The sequence below is a fragment of the Populus euphratica genome, unplaced genomic scaffold, assembly GCF_000495115.2.
Source record: "Populus euphratica unplaced genomic scaffold, PopEup_1.0 scaffold19.1, whole genome shotgun sequence".
NCBI classification, from domain to species: domain Eukaryota; kingdom Viridiplantae; phylum Streptophyta; class Magnoliopsida; order Malpighiales; family Salicaceae; genus Populus; species Populus euphratica.
The window spans coordinates 433,403-456,976 of NW_011499853.1; the positions used below are offsets into that span (position 1 = coordinate 433,403).

Below are 23,574 nucleotides of genomic sequence, written 5' to 3' on the forward strand. Positions count from 1 at the left end.
CCTCAAAATATGCTTCCAAATGGCATGCATCAATGCTAGTCAATATTTAAATTATCACTTGGCAATTATCATGCCACAATGGAGACCATTGGATTATGTCCATGTAGCTCCTTTGTCAACCTCGAAATATGCTTCCAAACGACATGCATCAATACTTGTCAATATTTTAATTGTTTTTTTCTTAAAACCTCTATTGAAAAATTGACGAGTCATTGCTGTTTTTATCATTATTATATTAATAAATAAATTTAGTAGATAAATTATATTCTTTTATTAATATACTAATTTTAAATATAATATCAAATAAAATACATGGCAGCTTTATTGAGAATCATGCATATTTAATATACATATCTAATTAAATTGAATAATTAACTTTGAATCAGTTCTCAAACAATAAAACATATATTAAAAAAAACACCAACAATAAAAGCTTTTTATTAAAGTAGTATTGACATTAAAAAATTAGAGCTAAGAGGACAGACGCTGATAAAATTAAATGTCTTAATAATTTATAAAAAACGTTAACTAATTACTCGGAAATTAATAGTTGTGAAAATTAATTGTAATTTAATAAAAAAATCATTTGTCTTGTTATAAAAGAAAAGGAAATTATTTAAGAAATAAAACATTCATTTTTAAGTGATTATGAACTAAAAAGTATAAGCACCGTAAACTTCATCTAATTAATTTCGTTAACTTGAAGCATTATAATTATAGTACTTTCAAATAACCATAATAAACAACTATGTATTTGATTGTAAATGAATTGTCTCCAAAATATGTCCAGTGCTATAATTGAATTCTTCTAAAAAAAGTCAATAAATAGATTCAAGAAACGATACGTCGTCGGAGATTTTGTTTTCCGTTGGAGAGCCCTCAAGAGAATAAACCATTAAAACAAAATAGAAATCGGCTGGCAGGAATAGGAGATTCCCTCAATCTTGCTCCTCTACTCCTCCGTTATTTTATTATATAGCAAACCTTTCAAACCCAGATCCCAATCAAGCATCAGCAACCACAGAAGAGACTGAAAGGTCAGCCACTAACGTCACTTCCTATGCTCTTTAAAGCTTAGCAGATACCGAATCCGCATTGCAGCAATGCTTTGATTTTTCTTTTCTTTTTCTTTTTAACTTGCAGGAGGCCTGTATCGATAATGTCAGGGGAGGAGAGATGGTGTGTGGTGACTGGAGGCAGGGGATTTGCAGCCCGCCATTTAGTAGAAATGCTAATTCAATACGACTTGTTTTCTGTTCGTATAGCCGATTTGGAACCCCAAATTACCCTCACCACGGAGGAGCAAAATGGAGTCCTCGGTCACGCCTTGAAATCTGGCCGTGCTAACTATGTCTCCGCCGATCTCCGTGACAAACCTCAAGTACTCAAAGGTTACATAACCACCATCTCGATTGATTTTTAGCTAATTAAGTAATTTCAAGCAATCTTTTTATTTTTATTTTGGTTTTTGGTTTTTTCAGTTATTGAAGGAGCTGAAGTCGTGTTCCACATGGCAGCTCCTAATTTATTTTGTTTTTTGGTTTTTTCAGTTATTGAAGGAGCTGAAGTCGTGTTCCACATGGCAGCTCCTAATTCGTCTGTTAATAGCCAACAGCTTCACTACTCTGTCAACGTTCAAGGTTAATACCTTCTTTTTTTTTGCTGCCTTGAGTTTGATTTATGAAGTTCCTGGTTTTTTCTATTTTATTTATTAGGTCCCCCCCGCCCCTGTAATTTATATAGGAACAAAGAATGTAATTGATGCATGTGTGGAGCTAAAAGTGAAGAGGCTTATCTATACAAGCTCAGCTAGTGTGGTTTTTGATGGAATTCATGGAATCATTAATGGAGATGAGTCATTGCCGTATACAGATAAGGTATTAGCAATACTGGTATTGTTCGGTTGAATTTGATTTGGGATTAATGAATTGCTTAGTGGAGATGAATCTTTTTCTTCTTCTTTAAACTGTTTCAGCCTCTCGATTCATATTCAGCAACTAAAGCAGAAGGTGAGGCTGCGATTCTCAAGGCCAATGGTACTAATGGACTGTTGACATGTAGTTTACGGCCTAGCAGCATATTTGGCCCTGGAGATAGGTTGTTTGTTCCATCATTGGTTGCTGCTGCAAGGGCTGGGAAATCGAAGGTAAATATTTCTTTTAAGTAAAAACGTGATATAACTTATTAGGATTTTTAAGAGATAATGTGTGAGTGCAGCCATGCACAGTGCTTGACCAAATGCTATTTGAAGATGATCACTAAGCACTACAAAATTCGTGGATTGTTTCTGAATATCTGTTGGTTACAGGTTTCTATGAACTTATTAAATGTCTTCTTATAGTGCTAGTATGGAGTGGAAGAAATAAGTGTGCTCTAAATGAAAAGTCAATGTAGCTTTGAAGGAGGTTGAAATTTTATTGAATACTTTTTCATGCTTTTCATGTTAGTTTCCTGAAGTCAGCTTATCAGTTTGGATGGCTAATAAAGTTATGTTGACCTGAATTCTTATTGAAAACCATGCTAATATTTTAGATATGATTTGAAAAATTTTATTCTAGACCAAAAATTGATGTCCATAGCCATCAAATTATGTTCCATACCCTCTTTTGCATTAGCCATTTGCCATGCACATATTTAAGTTACTTTCATTCCCCGTTGCTGCAGTTCTATGCAGTTACTGATGCATATGTGGTATGTTTCTTTCATTACATCCAATGGTCATCTTTCTTCCTTTATTATTGTTTGAGCAGTTCATGATTGGTGACGGCAATAACATCTATGATTTCACATATGTTGAAAATGTGGCACATGCCCACATATGTGCTGATCGAGCTCTAGCATCAGAACAGGAGGTTGCAGAGAAAGCGGCTGGGCAGGTGCCATCTTTTTCTGCTCTTCCATTTTTCTTTCAAGAACATGTGTGCACGCCATTAACTTTTCTTGTTATCTCTTCTATTCAGATCTATTGTTGTATATAACTAGAGGATTGCAAAAACGAAGTTTGAGTCAGGAGTTTATTCTAATTTTCAATAATTCTAAGAATTCTAATTTTCAATAATTCTATTTCTTATCTGCGAAGAGTACACTTGCTGCCTATAACTTCTATCTTGCGTTTGAGTCCTGCAATCATATTTTGTTAGAGAATAATATAAATCATATCTTGAGACCTCACCTAACAATTTAAGTTATTAGGTTGAATTGGTTCTTTGAAATAGTATCAGAGTCTTGATGACAAAGCGGTCACGAGTTCAAATCTCACAATTCATATTTATTTGATAAAAATTAAGTACATGTAATCTAGGTCTGTGCAAGTTTCAAGCCCAAATGGCTTTCACTTGAAGGGGTGTGTTAGAGAATAATATAAATCATATTTTGGGACCTCACCAAACACCTTAAGCTATTAGGTTGAATTGATTCTTTGACATATTCTAGTTTTGTAAGTTCTTTCCATGCATGAATTGATAGAACAACGCTAGTTTGGTTGGTATTTGCATGCAAGATTATATTCACAATTTTAGTTGGAGACGCTCTGGCTAATGAGATTTCATACACACTACAAATGGGATAGATATCAATATTTATTTGGCTTAAGAAAATCAGGTGAAGATAATTGGTCCTTGTCTAGCTGTGTACAGACAGTATCAGTTCATTTTCTGCAAGTCACATGGCAGAGATACATAAATAAGAAAGATGGATGACATGACTAAGAGAGAATACAAGGTAGATTTGGTCAACTAATTTCTCTGGTGAAACCAGGCCTAAGAAGACAATAGGCACATTTGTCTATGAGGACCACAACAGCATATTCTTGATTTGCATGCCTCTACCTTGGCTGACAAGCCAAAGCTTTTAAACCTTCCTGTGTCAAAGTTGGCCTGAAAGTGGCGAAGTCACCTTGAAGGTTTGAACCTTCCTAGTCACTTTGATTCGGGAAGACGTAAAGATCAAAGTGCATCATCTACATCTCACCCTTTGTGTCATGTAGGAAATTGATATGTACGATTTCATGCAAAGCCATATGAAGTCCTTGAGAGAGCCCTTTACCTGTAGTCTAAAGGAAATCCCCTTTTAACTTCTAATTCATATGCTGTGTGATGATATGAAGAGAAATAATATCTTCTTGATGCTTTAGCATGTTAGCTTTAACAAGAACTTGTGCGATTGCGACATGGTTTATATCAATCTAGATTCTGAAATGCTTCAGAAAATGCTGGAAAACAGAATAAGTGAGAAGGTTCTTGAGGTAAATTGTGAGAAGGTCCTGATTATTCCATGATATCTTGCTTTCTATTTTTTTTCACTTAAATCAGTGCAGTGTCATACTTTGAAACTGTTATTTACATGCTGACGTGATCCGGAGATTGCTTATAGCTAAAATAGATTAGATTTGCAGGCATATTTTATAACCAACATGGAGCCCATAAAGTTTTGGGAATTTACATCACTTATATTGGAAGGCCTTGGCTATGAGAGGTACTCTAACTCTTTTCATTCGCCAGTTGTGTCCAAATGCTTATTTATATCTCATAGTTTGATCAAATTACTCAGTTGTTACTAAGTGTTTGCTTTTCCTTTCCTCTCTTCTTAGTTTTGTTATCCTGATTTTTAACTGTTTCTCTCTCTAGTTTTCAACAAATAAGATGACTTATGTTTTTGCCTTGGCCATTGTGCACATTTTCTTTCCTTCTGAACCTCCACATTGGTCATATCCAGTCGAGTCTTCCTCATCTTGTGTTAGGGTGTTGATTTTAAGTGTCTAGAATCATATGGCATGCTTCTTAGATGCAACCTATTTCATATTATTAAAAATAGATATGTTACATTGTAATTGAATGTAATGTTGTAATAGACATATTATTAAAAATAGATATGTTACATTATAATTGAATGTAATGTAATAAAGGAAGGAGATGCTACTTCTTTTCTTCTTCATCCATTCTGTTGCATGAGATTTCAGTACCTTCTTCCCAACATAGCATAAGCATTCTGTATGTTTTTTTTTTAAATAAACAACTGTTATTGTTTTTTTTTGAGTTGGGTGAAGGAAGTAGGAATAAAGTATTTTCTCTCTTTTAATTATGAAAATAGAATTTCTTCATAAACAATGCAATAATAAATGTTTCATCTTAATTCATTATGTCTCCTTGTATGCAGGAAATTAGAAAAAAAAAATCATTTTCTCCTTGTATGCAGGAAGCTAGAAACAAAAATCATTTATGTATTTGCTAGTCCGCAATTTCTGCTATCTGAATTGTTGTAGTTTGCAGACCAAGAATAAAGATTCCCGCCTTTGCTGTGATGCCGATCGCACAAGTTATAGAGTGGATATATAAGATATTTGGCCCATATGGGATGAAAGTTCCGCAGCTGATACCTTCAAGAATTAGACTACTCGCATGCAGCAGATCTTTTAATTGTTCAAAAGCGAAGGATAGACTTGGTTACGCACCTATTGTACCACTTGAGGTTTTCCAACATCCCATGACAATTAGCTTTTCTACATGACATGATGTAGAATTATTTGGTAGTTTTCACAAACTTTTGTTGAGATTTGCTACACCTTCTGAATAGTTTATACAGAACCTTAATTAGATGTTGCTATAAAAATTAGATTTAAACCCTGCATTAAGTGTTCAATATTTTCATTCTAGTTTCTCAGTTTCTCTTACAACATTGTTATAGTAAGTTTAAACACTTTGAATAGTTATTCTAACTAGTTTGAAAGTCCATCGCAAGAAAAAATATTTTTATATGTTTTGGGCATTCTGAGTTGTTCAGATTTTGTAACACCATCTTACCTGTCAGCACAGGTTTCTCTCAAACCTGAATGTCAATCGATAAATGCTTTGTAACACCATCTTACCTGTCAGCACAGCTTTCTTTCAAACCTGAATTATTGATAAATGCTTTTATCCTTACTAGCTGCTCAGATCTCATTGTCACTATTGTTGCAGTCAATGTAAATGCTTTGTACTGTTATTCTAACGTGCTTGAAGGTCCACAGATACATTATTCTTATTATGTTTTGTGCATTTTGAATAGTTCAGATTTTGGAACACAATCTTAGTGGTCAGTACAGCACACTCTCTAACTTGAATGTAGATTTGGATGAATGCTCTTACCAACCAACAAACATAAACACCAATTCAAAATGCATGCTATACCCTACCTTTTTTAATTCCACTACAATTAGATAGGCAATTTTTCTTGTGGTAATGTGATTATGATTTTTTGCAGGAAGGCTTAAAAAGGACGCTTGAGTCATATCCACACTTAAGGGCTGAAAATCAACCTAAAAGAGAAGGGCCATCTAAAGCCTCCATATGTCTTGGAAGTGGAAGGGGTACAAGTCATCGATTTCTGTTCTTCGTCGTATTTATCATGTCTGGCTCTGCAGGATATTAGCTCCCTGAAAGCATTTTTAACTATGCTGTTGAATGCCGAGTTCTATATAAAACTGAAATCGACCAGAAACTTGTGTACAAATCACCCATTGCATGCTTATAATGCTGGCTGCATTTTTATGGATGCTGAACTGTTGAAAACATTAAACAATGTAAGTGGGAACATTGAAAATAGAAAAAGTTTGTGCCGAACCATGGATTTGGTATTTTAACAAGCGATTGTAGGTCACAAAAGATGAAAGGATTGAGGGGTTTGAGCTGGTTTCCACATGCCTGAAAACGATAGAATTGGGCATTTCATTTTTATTTCACTTCAAGGAACTTGATGAATTTAACATGCAGAATAGGAATGTTAGCGGTTGAAAGTTGTGGGGACATCATAACATGCATATTTTTTTTTGGTGTGGAACAAGTTGATATCAGTCTTTCCCTTTAGCTAGTTATCTCAACACTCATCCCCCCACCCCTCCCTCCTCTATGGATGTGTGTGAACTTTACCATCTATTGGAACTAATATATTTTCGACTGTTGCCATTTTCAGTTGCTGATACACTGCTTTGGAAGGATAAAAAGCAGACATTGATAACGTTGTTAGTTCTGGTTGCAATTTACTACAACTTCATTGCATCTCAGTCCACCATTGTTACTGCTGCTTCAAAGCTTCTCTTGGTGGTATCAGTCTTCTTGTTCATCCATGGAAATTTACCAGAGAAAGTGTATGCATGCCTGCGTTCCTTTTTTCACTTGTCAATAAGCCAATCTTTTGTTTCTTAAAGAAGCATTTTTTTTATCACTTAAGAATATGATATCTATAAGCCATATCCTGAATCCAAAGGTCCAAGTGTTTTACATGTGGTGCCAGGGGTTCCTTGCATGTGGTTCTTATCACATTTATCTTTTCTGGGAACAAATTTTCCACTATTAAAGAATATAATGAAACCTGTGAAGTTTTGGGTTTTCAACATCATAATCTATAAGCTGAAAATTCAGAAATTGCTTGCTCGAATTTCAAACACCAAGCATGTCCTCAATCTTCTGATACAGTGGGGGACTGACAGAAGGTCACTGCTCTTTAATCAAGGAACATCAGTTCTGTACAGTAAAATTTTCTTTTTGGTGCAGGTTTGGATATACAATTGAAAAAATTCCCATGTCATATTTCAACTTGTCAGAGGAGAGGTCGCATCAAACTGCCCTTTCAGTGGCTTCATCATGGAATGCTGCTGTTAATGTTTTAAAATCTCTTTGCAAGGGAAATGACTGGTCATTATTCTTCCAGGTATTCACTGTTCTTTACAGGTTTCTTATTACAAGTCTTATTCTGTAGTGTAGTAAATTCATATTTGGATTTGCACATTCTTTTCTTAGTTCAGAAACTGTTGTACATCTGCATGCTAGTTCTGAACAGGGTTTGCATGTACAGAATGCAAAGATACTAAACTGATAATGTAAGAATAGATGCTTTCATGCTTTCATGTAATGAAAGCTTCTGTCCGATACTTGACACTGCTAAATGACAATTTCTTGCTTGAGATATCATCAGAATGCAAAGATACTAAACTGATAATGAAAGAATAGATGCTTTCATGTAATGAAAGCTTCTATCCGATACTTGACACTGCTAAATGATAATTTCTTGCTTGAGATATCGTTACTTTATCGAACATGTAAAATAACAAGCCCTACCGCCTGATTGCTATAGCTATGAGCTCCTACATTGGAATTGAATCTTGCATTATTTAACTAAATGCATTAAATATGTAATTTTGTTCTTTAAGTTACAGCAGAAATAAGTTTGTTGCAAATTTTATTGTGCTTTTGAAGTGCTTGATTTTACCTATTCAAAGAGTTGGGTAGTTTAGCCATTCTTGTTTAAAAGTTGGGATGCCATGTGCCATTTGCTAAGGTTTTCCATTTGTAATGGAACAGGTGGTGATATCACTATTGATTCTTAGCTTCCTTGGAGCCATTTCATTTCAGACCTTATTTATTATAGGTACGCTCTCTGTTGTTCTTGTATGGGCATAAATATGCAGATATGCAATTTTCCTTCTTTTAATTTTCAACCCTATAACCTTGTAGCAATTACATCAAGCCTAATACTTTAAATTGAAAAGAGCAAGCCATGCCAAAAGTTTTGACATGACCTCTTACCTGTTATAACTGTCTTTAAGTACAATTTAATCAGAATTCTGCTTGCCCCATTTAATTATATTCCAGATGCAGCCATTTTAACGGAGTTTCTTCTAGTCATCTTCCGACTACCATTATATGTTTAATTTTTTAATGTCTTTTTTCTTTAATCACAGCAGTCAGTGTGAATAAGTGTGGTTTTGTGCTCTGTTTATTATTGCAGGACTTCCTGTTGCTTTTGCTGCATTCTATTTGTATGAGAGAAACGAACAAGCAATTGATTCTATGTTTTTGGAAGCTCTCTCTTTGGGTTGCAAAATGAAATCTGATATCACCAAAAAGGTAGTTGGTTCCAAGAAGAAAGATTGATGGCTGACTTCCATTTTTTCATCCGCATGCTTGTATTGTGTGGTACCGACTTGACTCTTTCACTTGGTAGTGTATTGTGTCTGGTACCGAGGGGACTCTTTCACTCGGTAGTTTGATTTTGAAATGTGGGGTTTGTCATACGGTTTTGGGTTAGATGCAATTCTGCTCATGTTTGTCTATAGAGAATCCTTTGTGGAAATAAGCTACTCCTGTTTTGTTTTGGAACTTGAATTATACATGGGAGCTGACTTGTATGTTATTCTACACTGATTTTTCTTCTTGATTAACATGCAATTTTCCTTTGTTTTAATGGAAACTGCATTAAAACTTGTTCCAGAAATTTTTATTCTTCAATTTTGAAGAATATGTTGCGGTAGCGTGTCTCTTCTACGTTGTTCCATACAGTTTGCCTGCATGTTAAACAGCATGATTATTGAGCATGGAACATCTCTCAAGTTTTAATGGAAACTCGCATATTGCTCTTGATGAAGATGAACCTGATAAGCCAACTGATGGAACTTCGCCTGAAGAAAAAGCTAAATATGAGAAATGGGAGAGAAGTAATCGATTGCGCTTCATGATTATGAGATCCAAGATCAATCAACATAGCAGTAAATCCAGTTTCTTGTAAGCGAACTAAACACACAAAGATCGACTGTCATTTGATGGGTGAGAAAATTCAAGTAGGGATGATTCACAGCTTACATTCAAACCAAGAATCAGCCAGCAGACATGTTTATTAAACCATTAAGCTCCACTCAATTTGAAGTCTTGCTTCATAAGTGGATGTCATTAACATGCACTCCCAAATCGAGGGGGAGTCTTAAAGGAAAATAGCCAAGCAAATCAAGCCACAATAACTTGCCAATCATGACAATTAATGCAGATCATCAATCTCCCGTTATTGTTTCCTGCTTGTACACAATCAAGCTTGATCATTGGCAATAGAGTAGGATCTTAATACAATGTCAACATATATATATATATATATATATATATGTTGTAGTCCCTGTTTCTTAATACGACAATAGACTTTCTGCATATCAAAATCGTTTTAAGATGGTTATGAAGGAAGAGAAGATAAAGGTGCCTTCAACGTTAAAGAAGTTGTCGAGTATGAGACTTGATGATAGGCAGGATGATCTGCGATATAACGCACGGTGAACAATGAGTTAAAATCCAACCCAATTATATTCATTAACGCCACTTTTAGATCTTAACAGGAAGCTTCAGTTTAAACTAAAAGGTATACTCTTCTTGGTAGCAGGTGGGCCATTGGCTAGTTATGGTGTTAGAACTTCGCACTCTTAAACTATTGGGCTCAGCCTCGTTACACTCCTGATGAACGACTGCACGTTAATTTAATTTTCTGGTCAGCCATCATCAATCATCCAGGAGATGATCCTAGAACAAATTGAGGAACGACTACACGTTTTGCAGGTCAATTTAGAGGAACAAAATACGAAAAATTGCGAGTAAATACATGCATGCTTGAACTTCGTTTTTATCAATGATTGGGTTCCTTCGTCTACATTCCCCTAATTAATTACGGCATTAATTAGGTTTTGACTTCTTCAGTTGGTCAAGCAAGGCAAAAACTCTGCTTTCTATTAAAACACTGAAAACTCATGTGATCTCAGACCTGTACTTATCTCGCCAAGAAATGACACGTTAGGATGCAATCAAGTTTCTAGAAGCTCGAAAAGTAAAAGAACAGGAAGGGTAACAAACAACTAATTTAATGTAATAAAAGTTTTATTTACGGATTTTAGAGCTTTAAACAACAGTACTACATATCAACCTATATGATTGTTAATGAATAACAATTTAATTCTTTGGTTAAACTAACTATCAAGTATAGCTTAATTCAAATGATTAAAAAAAAAACAAGTAGATTAATTCAAAAAGATATAGTTGTCAACAAAATAAACTTTGAATTTAAAAATAAATGCAAAATAAAATAACTTTGTTGGTAATTTTAATTCTAAATTAATATCATGTTCTTGATGTTATAAAATATCAAAGTAGAACCCATCAAGAGGCTTACCTTGAACCACAATGATTCCACCAAGCAAAGCCTTTTTAACCAAGCAATCTCTTAATTTAATGTTATTACCTAAACTATTAAAAGTCTGTACTAATAAAATCTTTAAGGAGAGTTTTTTTTTTTTTCATGTGGAATATTTTCTTCTTCTTATATACTCAATACAATCTATTCAATGTGGTCTCTATTAAAACCAAAAATTTTATTGGAACTATTAAAAATATATTAAAATAATATTTTTTTAAAAAAATTATTTTTAATATCCAAAAAAATTATTTAAAAATATAAAAATATTTTAAAAAAAAATTATTTAAAAATATAAAAATATAAAAATATTTTGAAATGAAAAAATAAACAGGATTAATATTACCCTTTCAGATGGCTGAATGCCTGACATCCAATCATGGGCTACTACTATCCTTTTAGATGGCTGAATACCTGTCATCCTGCATGATCGAACGGCTGATATTTGGTAAAAGCTAGAATTTCAAAACATTGGAATCATTAAAAAGAAAATAAAAGGCATGAAAACGCAGAAACCACAGCAGTGGGGAAGCCGCATTCAGACTCTCTTTACATGGAACTCTAGTTTCGACTTTCGACCGTAGAAGGCACGAGTGTCTTGATTTCTTAATTTCATCGTTATATATATATATATATATAGACACACACACACACCAAAAATATAATGGGCTTGGAAAAACAGTGTAGCACTAGGGCAAATTATTATAGATTGTAGTAGTAAATTAGGGTACAGAGGTCTTTTTCTTTTTTTAAATAGTAAGACATCTTCAATGCCCTGAAAAAAACACCAAAAAAAAAACAGATAATTAGGTTTTAGGAGTTTTTTTCTAAGATTTCATGTTTTTTGTACAGTAAATTAACAAGTTTGAAAGACTTTTTTAGGTCAAAGTACCTCCACTTACAAGAAAATTAGGAATTGTTCGGCATGTTCTTACTTGTGGAAAATTAACAATTAAGCATAACAGGTCATATGTTCAGTTTTGATTTTTTTTTTCTTTCCAAAATGTTGAACAACTACGAAATGTCTTTAAATGTTTTTTTAATATAGAAAAAAAGCATTTTTTTGTCATAACTACTCCTCCTCTTTTCAATTTTTATGTCCTATTATTTTAAAGCAAATTAAACGTGTTTTATATGGGTGGAATTAGGGAGGCAAGCTGGGCCGGATCCTCGCAAAATATTTTAATTTTTTATTTTTTATTAAATATAAAATAATATAATGTTTTTATTTTGAACAAATAATTTTTTTTAATAATATATCTTGTCATATTAATTTTAGCCTCCCGTGTTAAATGCTACCAGCTCCATCCTGGTATCTTACATGTTTTGTATTTTGCAAGTAATTATTGGAAAAAGGTGTAGAGAAATTCAAAAGGATTAAAAATATTGTTTTGTAAATTTTTAAAAAGAAACGAAATATTTTTTATAGATGTAAACACAAGGCAAAACATTAATCATCATGCATGGAAGTTGGTCCAGAATATGATAATATTCTTGAAACATCGAAGAAGAAGTTGACATTTGGGCGAGAAGATATCATTTCAATTCTTAATTCCTTGTTTTGAATCCAGATAAGATTGAAGAATAGAAATTAATAAATCTTGCAGTTGGTATGAATTAATTTCAGGAGTATCTTGCAGCCGTTGAACAAGAAGAGAGAAAAGGAGTCCCAGGACTTGTTCAACAACTAAACGGGGTTGGTTAAGCTGATTGAAAAAACTTGCATTGTTCAACTAGAACACGAGGTCGACCAATCTCCTCCTACGTCAAGAAACTAATACATATAACTTGCTGGGGAAAAATAAAAACATTTATTTGAAAAATATATTTTCTTTTTGGTAAATGATCGTGCTAATGAAGACTAGCTGATGTTATTATTATTAGCGTAGAATATGAATGGAAAAAACAAAGTATATATATTTTCCTTATTCATGAAAAACTAATGTTTTCCAATCTTTTCTCGTAAATCAAACGTAGATAAGGAAAATAAACCCACCGAATTGGGATATATTTCGCGATGGGTGGTTGGAATAATTCCTTGTAACATTCCTAATCCTTTGACAATATCGGTTATGTATATATATATAGTCAAATGAAGCCAAAAGAAAGTTACTGAATTACCAACTTAATTATTTAATGCCATGAGGACTCCACTGCATAGAGAATGGTTTTTTTTTTCTTTTTTTCAAGTAGTCAACAGAAAAATCAGAACTCAAAATGATCTATAAATGAGGGGCTCTAGTCAAGTTTCAAAGAGACTGGATGGCGTCTTGGAGTCTCAAGTCTCTCCGTTTTCCTCTACCCCTACGAGCAAGCTGACTCCGACGTCTGCTTGAGGTTTCTAATTCCGGCGGCCAACCATTTTCTTTGTTAATTTTCCAAGCAGAAGTTCGACATACGAGAAAGAACAAAAAATTAAAGGAAAAAAAGGATACAGACAAAAAGACATTCTTTGGACGGTTGGAAGGATCCACTTGCAAATTAACAGGCGACATCCACTAAGGTTGGATCCCATTATCGTATTGGACTGCGCCATATTCCTGCCACCATTTGCTGTGCCCTTGTCCATTCTCCCAGAATTACACAAAAACAAAATCTCATTTTGTTTGCTACTATAGTAGTTTTTTTATTTCAGGAAGTCTTTGCTGTCATAATAATGTTTATTATTTATTTAAAAATATATTAAAATAATTTTTATTTTTAAAATTCATTTTTAATATTGATATTGTTAAACAATAATATAAATTATATTCTAATATCTTATCTAATAATTTAAATTATTAAATTAAAATGATTTTTTAACAAACATATCAAAATAATTCAAAATTATATATAAAAAAAACATCTAAAACTATTTAAAAAGCATGACTCCGCCACAGCACCAGGCGGTTGTCAGTTTCAATGTTGTACTGGGTGTGTGCCACGAGAATGAACCTTGGCATAAAGGTGGAGATGAAATTTACTTTGAATTTAATGAAGAATATTCTTAGAAGATTTTTATAATAAAATCTATTAAAAATAATAATCAATATACAGAGAGAAAAACATAAATTATAACGCATGCTTAAATTACGAATGGATGCATGCCTTTCGTCAAATTTGGACTGAGATATCCGGCCGTGATATTCTCGTCTTGCTCTCCGGTCGACAAAATTAACGAACTTTGACGAGAGACTAACGAGGTTAACGTTTTCGAAATCAAGTAGACAAGTACTTTCTCGAGTAATAATAATAATAATAATAATAATAATAATAATAATAATACGAAGAACGTTCTTGAAGGATTGGGCCATTTCCAAAATGAATGCGAAATGCACTAACCCAAGGTTTTAGACTAAAGTATTTAACATCACCGCCGTATTTCCCAGCTTCATATCGTATTGCGTTTGGTCCTTCATTAATTTCCCTTTAAAACTGGCTCTTAAAATAATAATTGTATACATATATATAAAGAAAAAGATAACACAAAGGTGGCATCGCCCATCAGAATATGGAGTGAGTAATACAAAGGTGACATCGCCCATCAGAATATGGAGTGAGTGGCTTCACTTTCGGTTGGTAAAGAATTGATTATATATATATTTATATAATAATTTATTTATTTTGTAATTATTATCATAAAATTTGGAATTCAGGCGAGTTTGAACACCATAATGTAAGTTCAAACGGTAAAATGGTTATTACTATAGAATTTAAATGAGTTTTATCCTCCTAGTGCAGCTCAACACTAATTTATCCTTCTATGTTGTTGTGATAGAAGTTTAAAACACCTTTACAAATAGGATTAATCAAATATAAATATAAATATGTCACTTCAATAATAATATATACGACTCAAACTCAAAGGTAAATGAACTTTTTATTTCCCATTAATTTAAACTAACCTCATGGAAAATATTGCTACTAGAAAATTAGTAAATATAAATAGACATACAAGTAAAAATATTTTGTCAGTAAAAAGTGAATTTTTCTTATTAAATATACCCCATAATATCTATTGGTAAATCCTATGGTCCAGGCCTTGTAGAAGGCTCGCAGTGTTTCAAATGTCAGATGCTCTCAATTGATTTCAAGCACTCAAACTCCAGAGTTCGAGGTGATTTTAGATCAATAAATTCAAGCTCAAACAACTCAAATTCAAGCTCAAACAACTCATCTTACTGCTGATTATGGACAATTTAGTGTTGAGATTACTAAACTCCATTGATTTGTAAAAAGATGAGATTACATATAAGTGGTACATATGCTCTCTTTTATTCATCTCATGGTCCCAGCAAAGACTCTTCTCCTCGTCCTCCAGCATCTCTATTATAAATTAATTGTATTTGAACTTATAAATATTTAAATTTATAATAAATATTTTATTTTTATATTAATTTAATTTAATTTAATTATCATTTTGTTTCTATTCAACAGTTTTTTTTTTAAATACACATATATATATTTAAATTATTAGTAATAGGGTTATCGATGAACTTTGTTCGTCGGTATATTCCAGAGAGCTGAAAAAGAATTATTACAAATGTTATTATCATTGTTTACTCACTGAAGGAATGACAAATGGTTTGTTTGACATATAATTTTTTTACCGGTTATATGGTATATTTATCAATGAAAATACCGACGAAATAAAGTGGGTAAATTTATTTTATTATTATTTTTTCTGTCAGTAAATTCATCAAAAAAATTATTATTGATAGATTTACCAATATATAAAAAATCATCGATAAATTAATTATGTCTGTGAACCTACCCGTAAAATTTAAATCAACAAATTTTAAGTATAAATACTAAAAAAAATTCTATTAATAAATCCAAAAATTCCGTAGCTTAGCATTCTAACTAACAAACTAGCCAGTCAAAATTGATATATATAACTTGTAATTCCACTATTTTTTATATTTGATCCTGTAATCGTACGGAATGTAATATATTTTATAGAAGCCATGCTACATAAGCGTGCATGCCATTCATTCGCGTAATTAAACTATTATGAGTTAATACTTACATATATTAAAACATTAACTCGATAGTTAAGTGGAAGATTTTACAAGAATCTTTTTATCCTACAATAATTAACCATGAGACTCTTATGAAAAAGAAAAAAAATGATTTTCTTTTAATTTTGTTAATTTGGACTTTGTTCTATTTTCTATTTTCTTTCTAGATTTTCTATCATATCATAAAAGTCTACGTGAAAGGCAAGTAAATCTAAAATAGCTTTCCTTTCTAAATTTCCCATCATATCATATGAACCTATACATCAAATTAAAGTTTAAAAGTGAAGTATATCTAAAATAATTTCTTTTTTCTAGGTTTTCTAGGACATAAAAGGAAGTGCGAATATCTAGAATAGCTCAGTATCGTATTTATTTGGGAAAAAAAATTATGTATGAGTATCCAAATAAAAAGGGAAATGTTCCAAATATGTATCGTATTTATTTGGGGAAAAAAATGATGTATGAGTATCCAAATAAAAAGGGAAATGTTCCAAATATAATTATAATAGGCTGCATTAATTAAAATTAAAGAAGACATAGACCCAAGTAAAAGTTCACCAAGACCATAATGAAAAAAGCTGCTCCTTCCTCCAAGTCTCCTATGTAATTGTTTTCAAATATTTGACTAAAAAGAAATGGGAATTTAAGTTGCCGCAATCTATCTCAAGAAGGCAATAGAGTTGCTATCTCTTTTTGAAAAGAAAGTGTTCTCCAAAACATGTAAATTCCCTGCTTTTTTATTGTGGAAAATCCCTCTCAAATTCTTTTATTATACAAGTGTGTGTGTGCGTGTGTGTGGACACACGAAATTTTGTTTGATTAACTTAATTCTATGCCGGTTCGCTTCGGCAATCAAAAGGTTAGGCAGCATCAAAGACTTCTACCGTTATGAAATAGCCTTCCATTGATTGCTGTTGAGCCCAAAATCTGACCTTTTTCTTCAATATTTACCAAACTGTGTCACATTTTCAAAGGTCTTGCATGAGCAGCTTTGAATGAATTCATTTATTTTCCTATTGACCGCGTGATGCTCTGTCTTGTGTTTTGGTTTGTGGCTGGCTAGATAATATGGTGCACCAGGTTTTGCGTATGAAGACTAAATCTCTTTCACCGAGCATGAAAATGTAGACAACGAGATATTCTCTTCTGTAGCCAAATCATCTCTATAAAAGATGACATAAATCCCTCCAAAACTCAACCGTGAAACCCCACAAAAAAGCACCTTGGGTCTTTCTCTCGGCGTATTTTCTCCTAGCATAGGAAAACATAAATAAATTATAATAATAAAAAACTCCCGAGTGTTGTAAACACATATAAAAGCACCCGAGAATCATTCTTGAGTTATTAAAAGGTCATTGATCACGTCCTTTAAACCAATCCTTGCCCGTTTCTGAGTTGATTAAGCAGATTTAATTATTAGCTAGTTAGTAACTCTGTAAAGAAAGACGATAAGATAAATGAAAGTTATTCCTATTTGATAACTTGTGCTTCATTCCTTTCTAAATAGTGTACTTCCTCTTGCTTTGGATAACAGCTTTCTGGATACACCTCGGCATTAAGCAAGGTATGTCTATGCTTTCTCCCTTCTGGTAATCTTAGTTTAATAGCAATTATCTTCTATCCTTCCCTTTCCCTTTTAGCTGTTTCCAAGTTTATGCATGGAAAACTTTCTCGTCTTTTAAGTTTCATTTTGTTGGGTAATATTGTAGAATTCACGATCACAAAAATGAAGAATGTGCGTTGTCGTGGCGGGTGTCATCTGACCTCGGTCGTCTGGCTCATCATCTTCTGCTACTTCACAGCTGCTTTCGCGAAGACCCTAGTCAGGTTCGTCCTCGTCCCCAGCTTTCCCCCCCTTCATTTCACATTTCTTTTTGTTCGTGTGTGTGTTTGTGGAGAGAAAGAAAGCTGGAAGAGATAGAGATAGAGAGAGAGAGAGAGAGAGAGAATGCACTAATTAGATTATTATTGTTATGTTCACATGTCTCGAAACTGTTCGTAGTTGGAACAGGTGAATTCAAGGCAGACATTCACAGAACAACTTTTTCGATAACTTTTTCCTCTCCTTCAATAATTTTTGCGTCATGTTTTCTGTGGTGAATGGTGGCCAACACCCCACAGTTTGGTGCTGCACATCTTTTTATTCTTGTCTTGTTCTTTTTTCACATTTACAGTCAAATTAAACGACCATTTTCATACGTAGTATTTGGTTCCTCCCCCTTCTCAAACATTAGAGCATTAAACTAATTAAGGTCCTGATTAGGCTAAAACATAAGTTAAGAAGAATCTAGCCATAAATAGGTCCAACTTTTAAAAGGCTGTGCAGTGGCATGTTTTGCCTTCAAAAGCAGGGCACGCCTGTGAGTTGATTTGTTAATTGTCATCTACAATACATGAAGATTCGGACCCACGGCATTTCAATTTTTATATATTTAAACTTAGAAATTGATTTTGTTTTCTCTATTTTTCTCTCCTCCTTATTTTTTATTACGTGAGCGCTGCAGTTATTCTTTTAATATTATAAAAAATTCCATGACTTCTATGGCACAAATAAATGTTCATAAATTCTTACTTTAACATTTTGAATTCTCAGAAAATGTAAATAATTATAAAAATAAAAAGGGATATATATTTATGTAAGCTTTATTGTGAGGTAATATATGTTACCGTGATTTACTATGCAGAAAAATTCCAAGGACCAGCGACAGCTCGGCTCTTGGGGTTCAGCTAAATACAAAGAATCGTCAACGGGTACTCGATCATACATTATTTTGGCTATATAATTAAGTTACCAATTAACCATTGATGAGCATGAAGGCATCATACTTGTACAATTTTTCGTAATTAATTGGTTTTTTTGGCCTTCTCAGGTGGTGATTGATAATGGACTCGTCGAAGTCACATTCTCCAGTCCAGATGGTGATGTTACCGGAATTAAATACAAAGGAATCGACAACGTGCTTGAAATCGTTAACGATGAAGATAATCGAGGGTATGAACATTTCATTTTAATCGTGTAAAAACCTGTTCAATCTTCTGTAGAATCCTTTCATCTGGGTTAGCGAGAGCAATTATACTAATTGCACTTCACGATATTTCGAATACAGATACTGGGACGTCGTCTGGAACAAGCCAGGAGATCCCATCATCTTCGACAAGTAAATTTCTCTCTCTCTCTTTCTCTCTCTAAATGTTGACATAAGCCAATGCCATGATACTAGATTTAGATCCTCTTATATTCTTAAGAAATATGAATGTCCTGACCGGTGCAGAGCAGCAAATTGCACAGTTTTGGGTGCATATGCCCTGATACCAAGCTTAAATTGGCTTGGAAAGTTGTTTTGTAATTTAAAATTCTTCTACTCTGTAGGTTAGTAGCTACAGATTTTAGAGTGATAATGGAAGATGAAAACCAAGTGGAGGTATCCTTCACCAAAACATGGGATCTTTCAATGGGAAACTCCACAGTTCCTTTGAATGTAGACAAAAGGTGAAGTCTAAATATTCTACAAAATGCTTTAATACCATGAAGAGTTAAAATATGCTTTCATATTAATTTAATTCCATGTTTGCAGATATATAGTAAGGCGTGGTCAGTCGGGGCTCTACTTGTACACCATATTGGAACGCTTGGAAGGATGGCCCGATGTTGACATGGATCAAATTAGAGTCGTTTTCAAGCTCCAAAAAGACAAGTAAAAACTAAAACAAAATCCATTCAATTTGCTATTAATCGATGAGTTCTACTGTAGTAGTGCTAGCAGTAACCAACGACTGATCTGATTTACTGTACAAGTAACGCCTGGAATTTATTTTTTTCAGGTTTCACTACATGGCATTATCGGACTCCAGGAAAAGGATCATGCCAATGCCTGAAGACCGCGTAACTGGCCAGCCTCTGGCTTATCCCGAAGCTGTTCTTCTGACCAAACCGATAAACCCAAAACTTAGAGGAGAGGTAACACTTATTTCATCTTAATTACTCTGATGTGCCAAACATAAATAGTTGAAAAGTGACAGGCATGGTTGTCACTAGCTAGCCTCTGCTAGGGGATTTTCATTGCTGGCTCGGTGAATTTTTTCGTCAATCTTGTCCCTTGCGTCCGTTGTCTGAAAGTCCCGTGACATAATGTGAGGTGCAGGTGGATGACAAGTACCAGTACTCATGCGAGGACAAAGATAATAAGGTGCACGGGTGGATTGCAGAGGACCCCCCTGTGGGATTTTGGATGATCACACCCAGTAATGAATTCCGCGTTGGTGGACCCAACAAGCAGGATCTTACTTCCCATGTGGGCCCCGTTGTTCTCAATGTAAGCAACCCAACTCTCTAATTTATCCAAATTCTGTGATACATATTCATGTCTGATTCCTTTAGTGCCTAGAGGTTGTCGCTTGTCGGCATAATTTGCTAACTTGCTATGTTCAGCTTTTGTCTAATTCCTTCACTCACATGTAGATGTTCACGAGCACACATTATGCTGGGAAGGACTTGAATACAGCATACAGAAATGGAGAGCCATGGAAAAAGGTCCTTGGCCCGGTATTCGTCTATCTTAATTCTATTTCACCGAAAGAAGATTCCTCGATACTTTGGGAGGATGCTAAGGAACAGGTTATAAATCTGCTAATTCAACTACTGATTCTATTGAGACAAATTACGGATCATACATTTTTATTGACTGTAACACGATGTTTCATCGATTAATTTAGATGTCAATAGAAGTCAATCGGTGGCCATACGATTTTCCTCAATCAGAAGATTTCCCTTCTTCAGATCAGCGCGGTGCTGTCACTGGCCAATTACTAGTTCGTGACCGGTAATGCTATGGTGACTCTGGATGATCAACATGGTTGAAGTAAATAATTGCTAACAATTGTTATTTTTTCCCTTTCATTTCAGATACGTCAATGAGAGTTTAACGTATGCCTCCTTTGCTTATGTGGGTTTGGCCGCGCCAGGAGATGTGGGCTCATGGCAAACAGAATCCAAGGTAACTTCAGTTTGAACTTGAAAAATCTTGATTTGAATTATCCAGAGATTTATCTATCTTCTTCTTCTGAAAAAAATGTTCTTTTTTCAGGGTTATCAATTCTGGATTCGAGCTGACAGACATGGGCATTTTGTGATTAAAAATGTCAGAGCTGGGAACTATAGTTTGTATGCATGGGTTCCTGGTGTCATTGGGGATTACAAGTATGATGCTAACATAACAATTAATCCAGGTATGATAATCTTTCCCTCTCTCTTCTTGATCAAGAGTTACCTGTAATAGGATAAAAATGGATTTTCCTTTTGTTGCCTACTATGTGTAAGGTGTCAAATGCAGACGTAGTTATATTGAAAACTATGAGACTCTTGCTTCTTTGTCCTCCTCCTTTTTGCTCTGGTTAATAGCTTGATTATCACATAAAAAATGCAGGATCTAGGATCAGATTTGGTCGCCTTATATACGAGCCTCCAAGAAATGGTCCTACTCTGTGGGATATAGGCATTCCTGACCGCACAGCTGCAGAGTTCTACGTACCAGACGGATACCCAACACTGATGAATAAATTGTACACCATTGATCCATCAGAAAAGTAAGCCCTCGTCAAAACTGCCACGCATTCCGGCTGCAGATTTTTCTTCCCTTTCATATATCCATATAACTCTTTATATGTCCAGGTTTAGGCAATATGGATTGTGGAACCGATACTCCGATTTATATCCCATCGATGATCTCGTTTATACCATTGGTATTAGTAATGTTGAAGACTGGTTCTTTGCCCATGTTACCAGGTATTTGTCTCACTTAATCTTTTAGCAGTAAGCTGGCTATTTAGCTAACTTCGCCACTGCTAATTCTAACACTTGATCAACAACAGAGATGCAGGAAATAAGACGTACGACCCAACAACTTGGCAGATTATCTTTGAACTCGAAAATGTTAACCGAAATGAAAACTACACTCTCCGATTGGCCTTGGCTTCAGCTACTGCATCCGAAATACAGGTAGGTAAATTACAACTTGTCCTTCTCATTATCTGCCACCATTTTACCTGTTGCTAGAATTGCAGTTCTCTTTAATCAAATAATACTAAGAGTTGCTATAATTTGGTCAAAAGGTTCGGTTCAACTATCCAAGTAGCGATCGGCCACTATTCACAACAGGAGCCGTAGGAAAGGATAATGCGATTGCAAGACATGGGATTCATGGGTTGTACTGGTTGTATGGCATTGATGTCCCAGGCTCTCAGCTTGTCGAGGGAAAAAATACAATTTATCTCACTCAGGCTAGAAGCGATGGCCCCTTCCATGGTGTCATGTATGATTACATTCGTTTAGAAGGACCAAGAGGAACTTGATCAGTTGTAAAGGAATCCTATTATTCGTAGGATCCAATACATAGATTATATGTTAATTCAATATTGATGGTATAATTCATATTCTTTTATACAGAAGAAAAAATTTGAATTCCAACAATGATAGAGGCCCGCAAATTTCCATTTCCCATGTTTCCTTTTTTCTTTTTATGTCAGTAATAATTCGGCTGTGCCTTTCCGTTGTTCTTTCTTTGTCAATGGTTCGAGGAGACATCTTTCTCTGCATGGTTACAACTTGCAACTTGTAAAACAAACCCTATAAGAAAACATCAGTATTTGGTCATTAGCAACAGCAGTGCATAAAACCTGGATTCTTACACCAACCAATTTCTTGTCTTAAACAAGGTGAGACAACATTTCCTTAGTGATCACGTATTTGTTCCTGTTTTTTCTTAACTTTGATCTCTGTTTTGGGTGTTTAAGATGAATGAATTATTGCTTTTGGTCACTGTGTTTTGGGTGCATGCCCATCATTGCTAGCTAGTTTATGAGAAATAAACAAATGGTTTTAGTTTATCAGCGCTCCTTGTACATCATGAATTGGGAATCACTAGAGGGTTTAATCTAACCTAGCACTAATCTTGTCCCAAAACATTCCCTTTCTTCCCCCTCGTTAGGGGTGGAGTCGTCTTTGAAGTTCTGCTAGAACCCTCAAGTCTAGATAGGAAATTTGATTTCGTTTAGAATAGCCGGGTAACAGGGGATTTTTAACTGAAAAACAATGTTCTCTGACATCGAGCGTTGTAAATTTTATTTCGATAAATATTTTGTTTTTTAAATTAGAATGAAATGTTTTAATTTTAAAGTGTTTTAGTATCCTGTTTCGGAATTTATATATATATATATTCAAGATAAATTAATTATAAATTATAAAATGCAAAATAATATCAAACAAATATAATTTTAATATTTTAAATATTTTTAAATAATTAAAATTAAATAAATCTTTAACTTAAAGTAATTCAACTTAAATAAAATATTAAAATATTATAAAAGAAAATATTTTAACATAAAATATTTTAAATATAAAGTTGGATTAATGCTATCAAGACTAATAAAATCTAAAACATCTTTTATTTTGCTCAAATCCCTACAAAGTATAAATATAAAAAAAGAACACAGCATAAATATAAACCATATATATTAGTAATAAATCTAATTTTAAAAAATTAATATAATTGTTAATAAAAATACTAATAATAAATTCTAATATTATTTTTATTAAAAAAAAACT

At 33.7% G+C, this 23,574-nt stretch overlaps 2 protein-coding genes across 4 annotated transcripts; both read left to right on the forward strand.

The window, feature by feature from the left end:
* The first annotated feature begins 846 nt into the window (after positions 1–846).
* On the forward strand, positions 847–9,222 carry LOC105122098 (3beta-hydroxysteroid-dehydrogenase/decarboxylase isoform 2). 3 transcript variants are annotated; one of them, XM_011021014.1, is made up of 14 exons: positions 847–1,037; positions 1,144–1,391; positions 1,551–1,640; positions 1,744–1,877; positions 1,976–2,146; positions 2,751–2,876; positions 4,394–4,473; positions 5,268–5,466; positions 6,238–6,343; positions 6,946–7,120; positions 7,527–7,683; positions 8,334–8,400; positions 8,761–8,947; positions 8,987–9,222. In XM_011021014.1, the coding sequence occupies exons 2-13, from the start codon at positions 1,160–1,162 to the stop codon at positions 8,904–8,906; spliced, it is 1,683 nt and encodes a 560-aa protein (XP_011019316.1). In that variant the 5' UTR covers positions 847–1,037; positions 1,144–1,159; the 3' UTR covers positions 8,907–8,947; positions 8,987–9,222. The 3 variants fall into 3 exon arrangements, with proteins under 3 accessions (XP_011019316.1, XP_011019317.1, XP_011019315.1); XM_011021015.1 differs by having other exon boundaries at positions 8,761–8,937; positions 8,977–9,222; XM_011021013.1 differs by having other exon boundaries at positions 8,761–9,222.
* Positions 9,223–17,109: 7,887 nt separating this feature from the next.
* Positions 17,110–22,522, forward strand: LOC105122099 (rhamnogalacturonate lyase B-like). Its single transcript, XM_011021016.1, has 17 exons — positions 17,110–17,538; positions 17,684–17,801; positions 18,659–18,725; positions 18,845–18,966; positions 19,082–19,132; positions 19,345–19,464; positions 19,550–19,669; positions 19,797–19,932; positions 20,117–20,287; positions 20,434–20,589; positions 20,688–20,794; positions 20,878–20,968; positions 21,059–21,200; positions 21,398–21,557; positions 21,643–21,756; positions 21,843–21,969; positions 22,083–22,522. The coding sequence occupies exons 2-17, from the start codon at positions 17,701–17,703 to the stop codon at positions 22,320–22,322; spliced, it is 2,025 nt and encodes a 674-aa protein (XP_011019318.1). The 5' UTR covers positions 17,110–17,538; positions 17,684–17,700; the 3' UTR covers positions 22,323–22,522.
* The last annotated feature ends 1,052 nt before the right edge of the window (positions 22,523–23,574 follow it).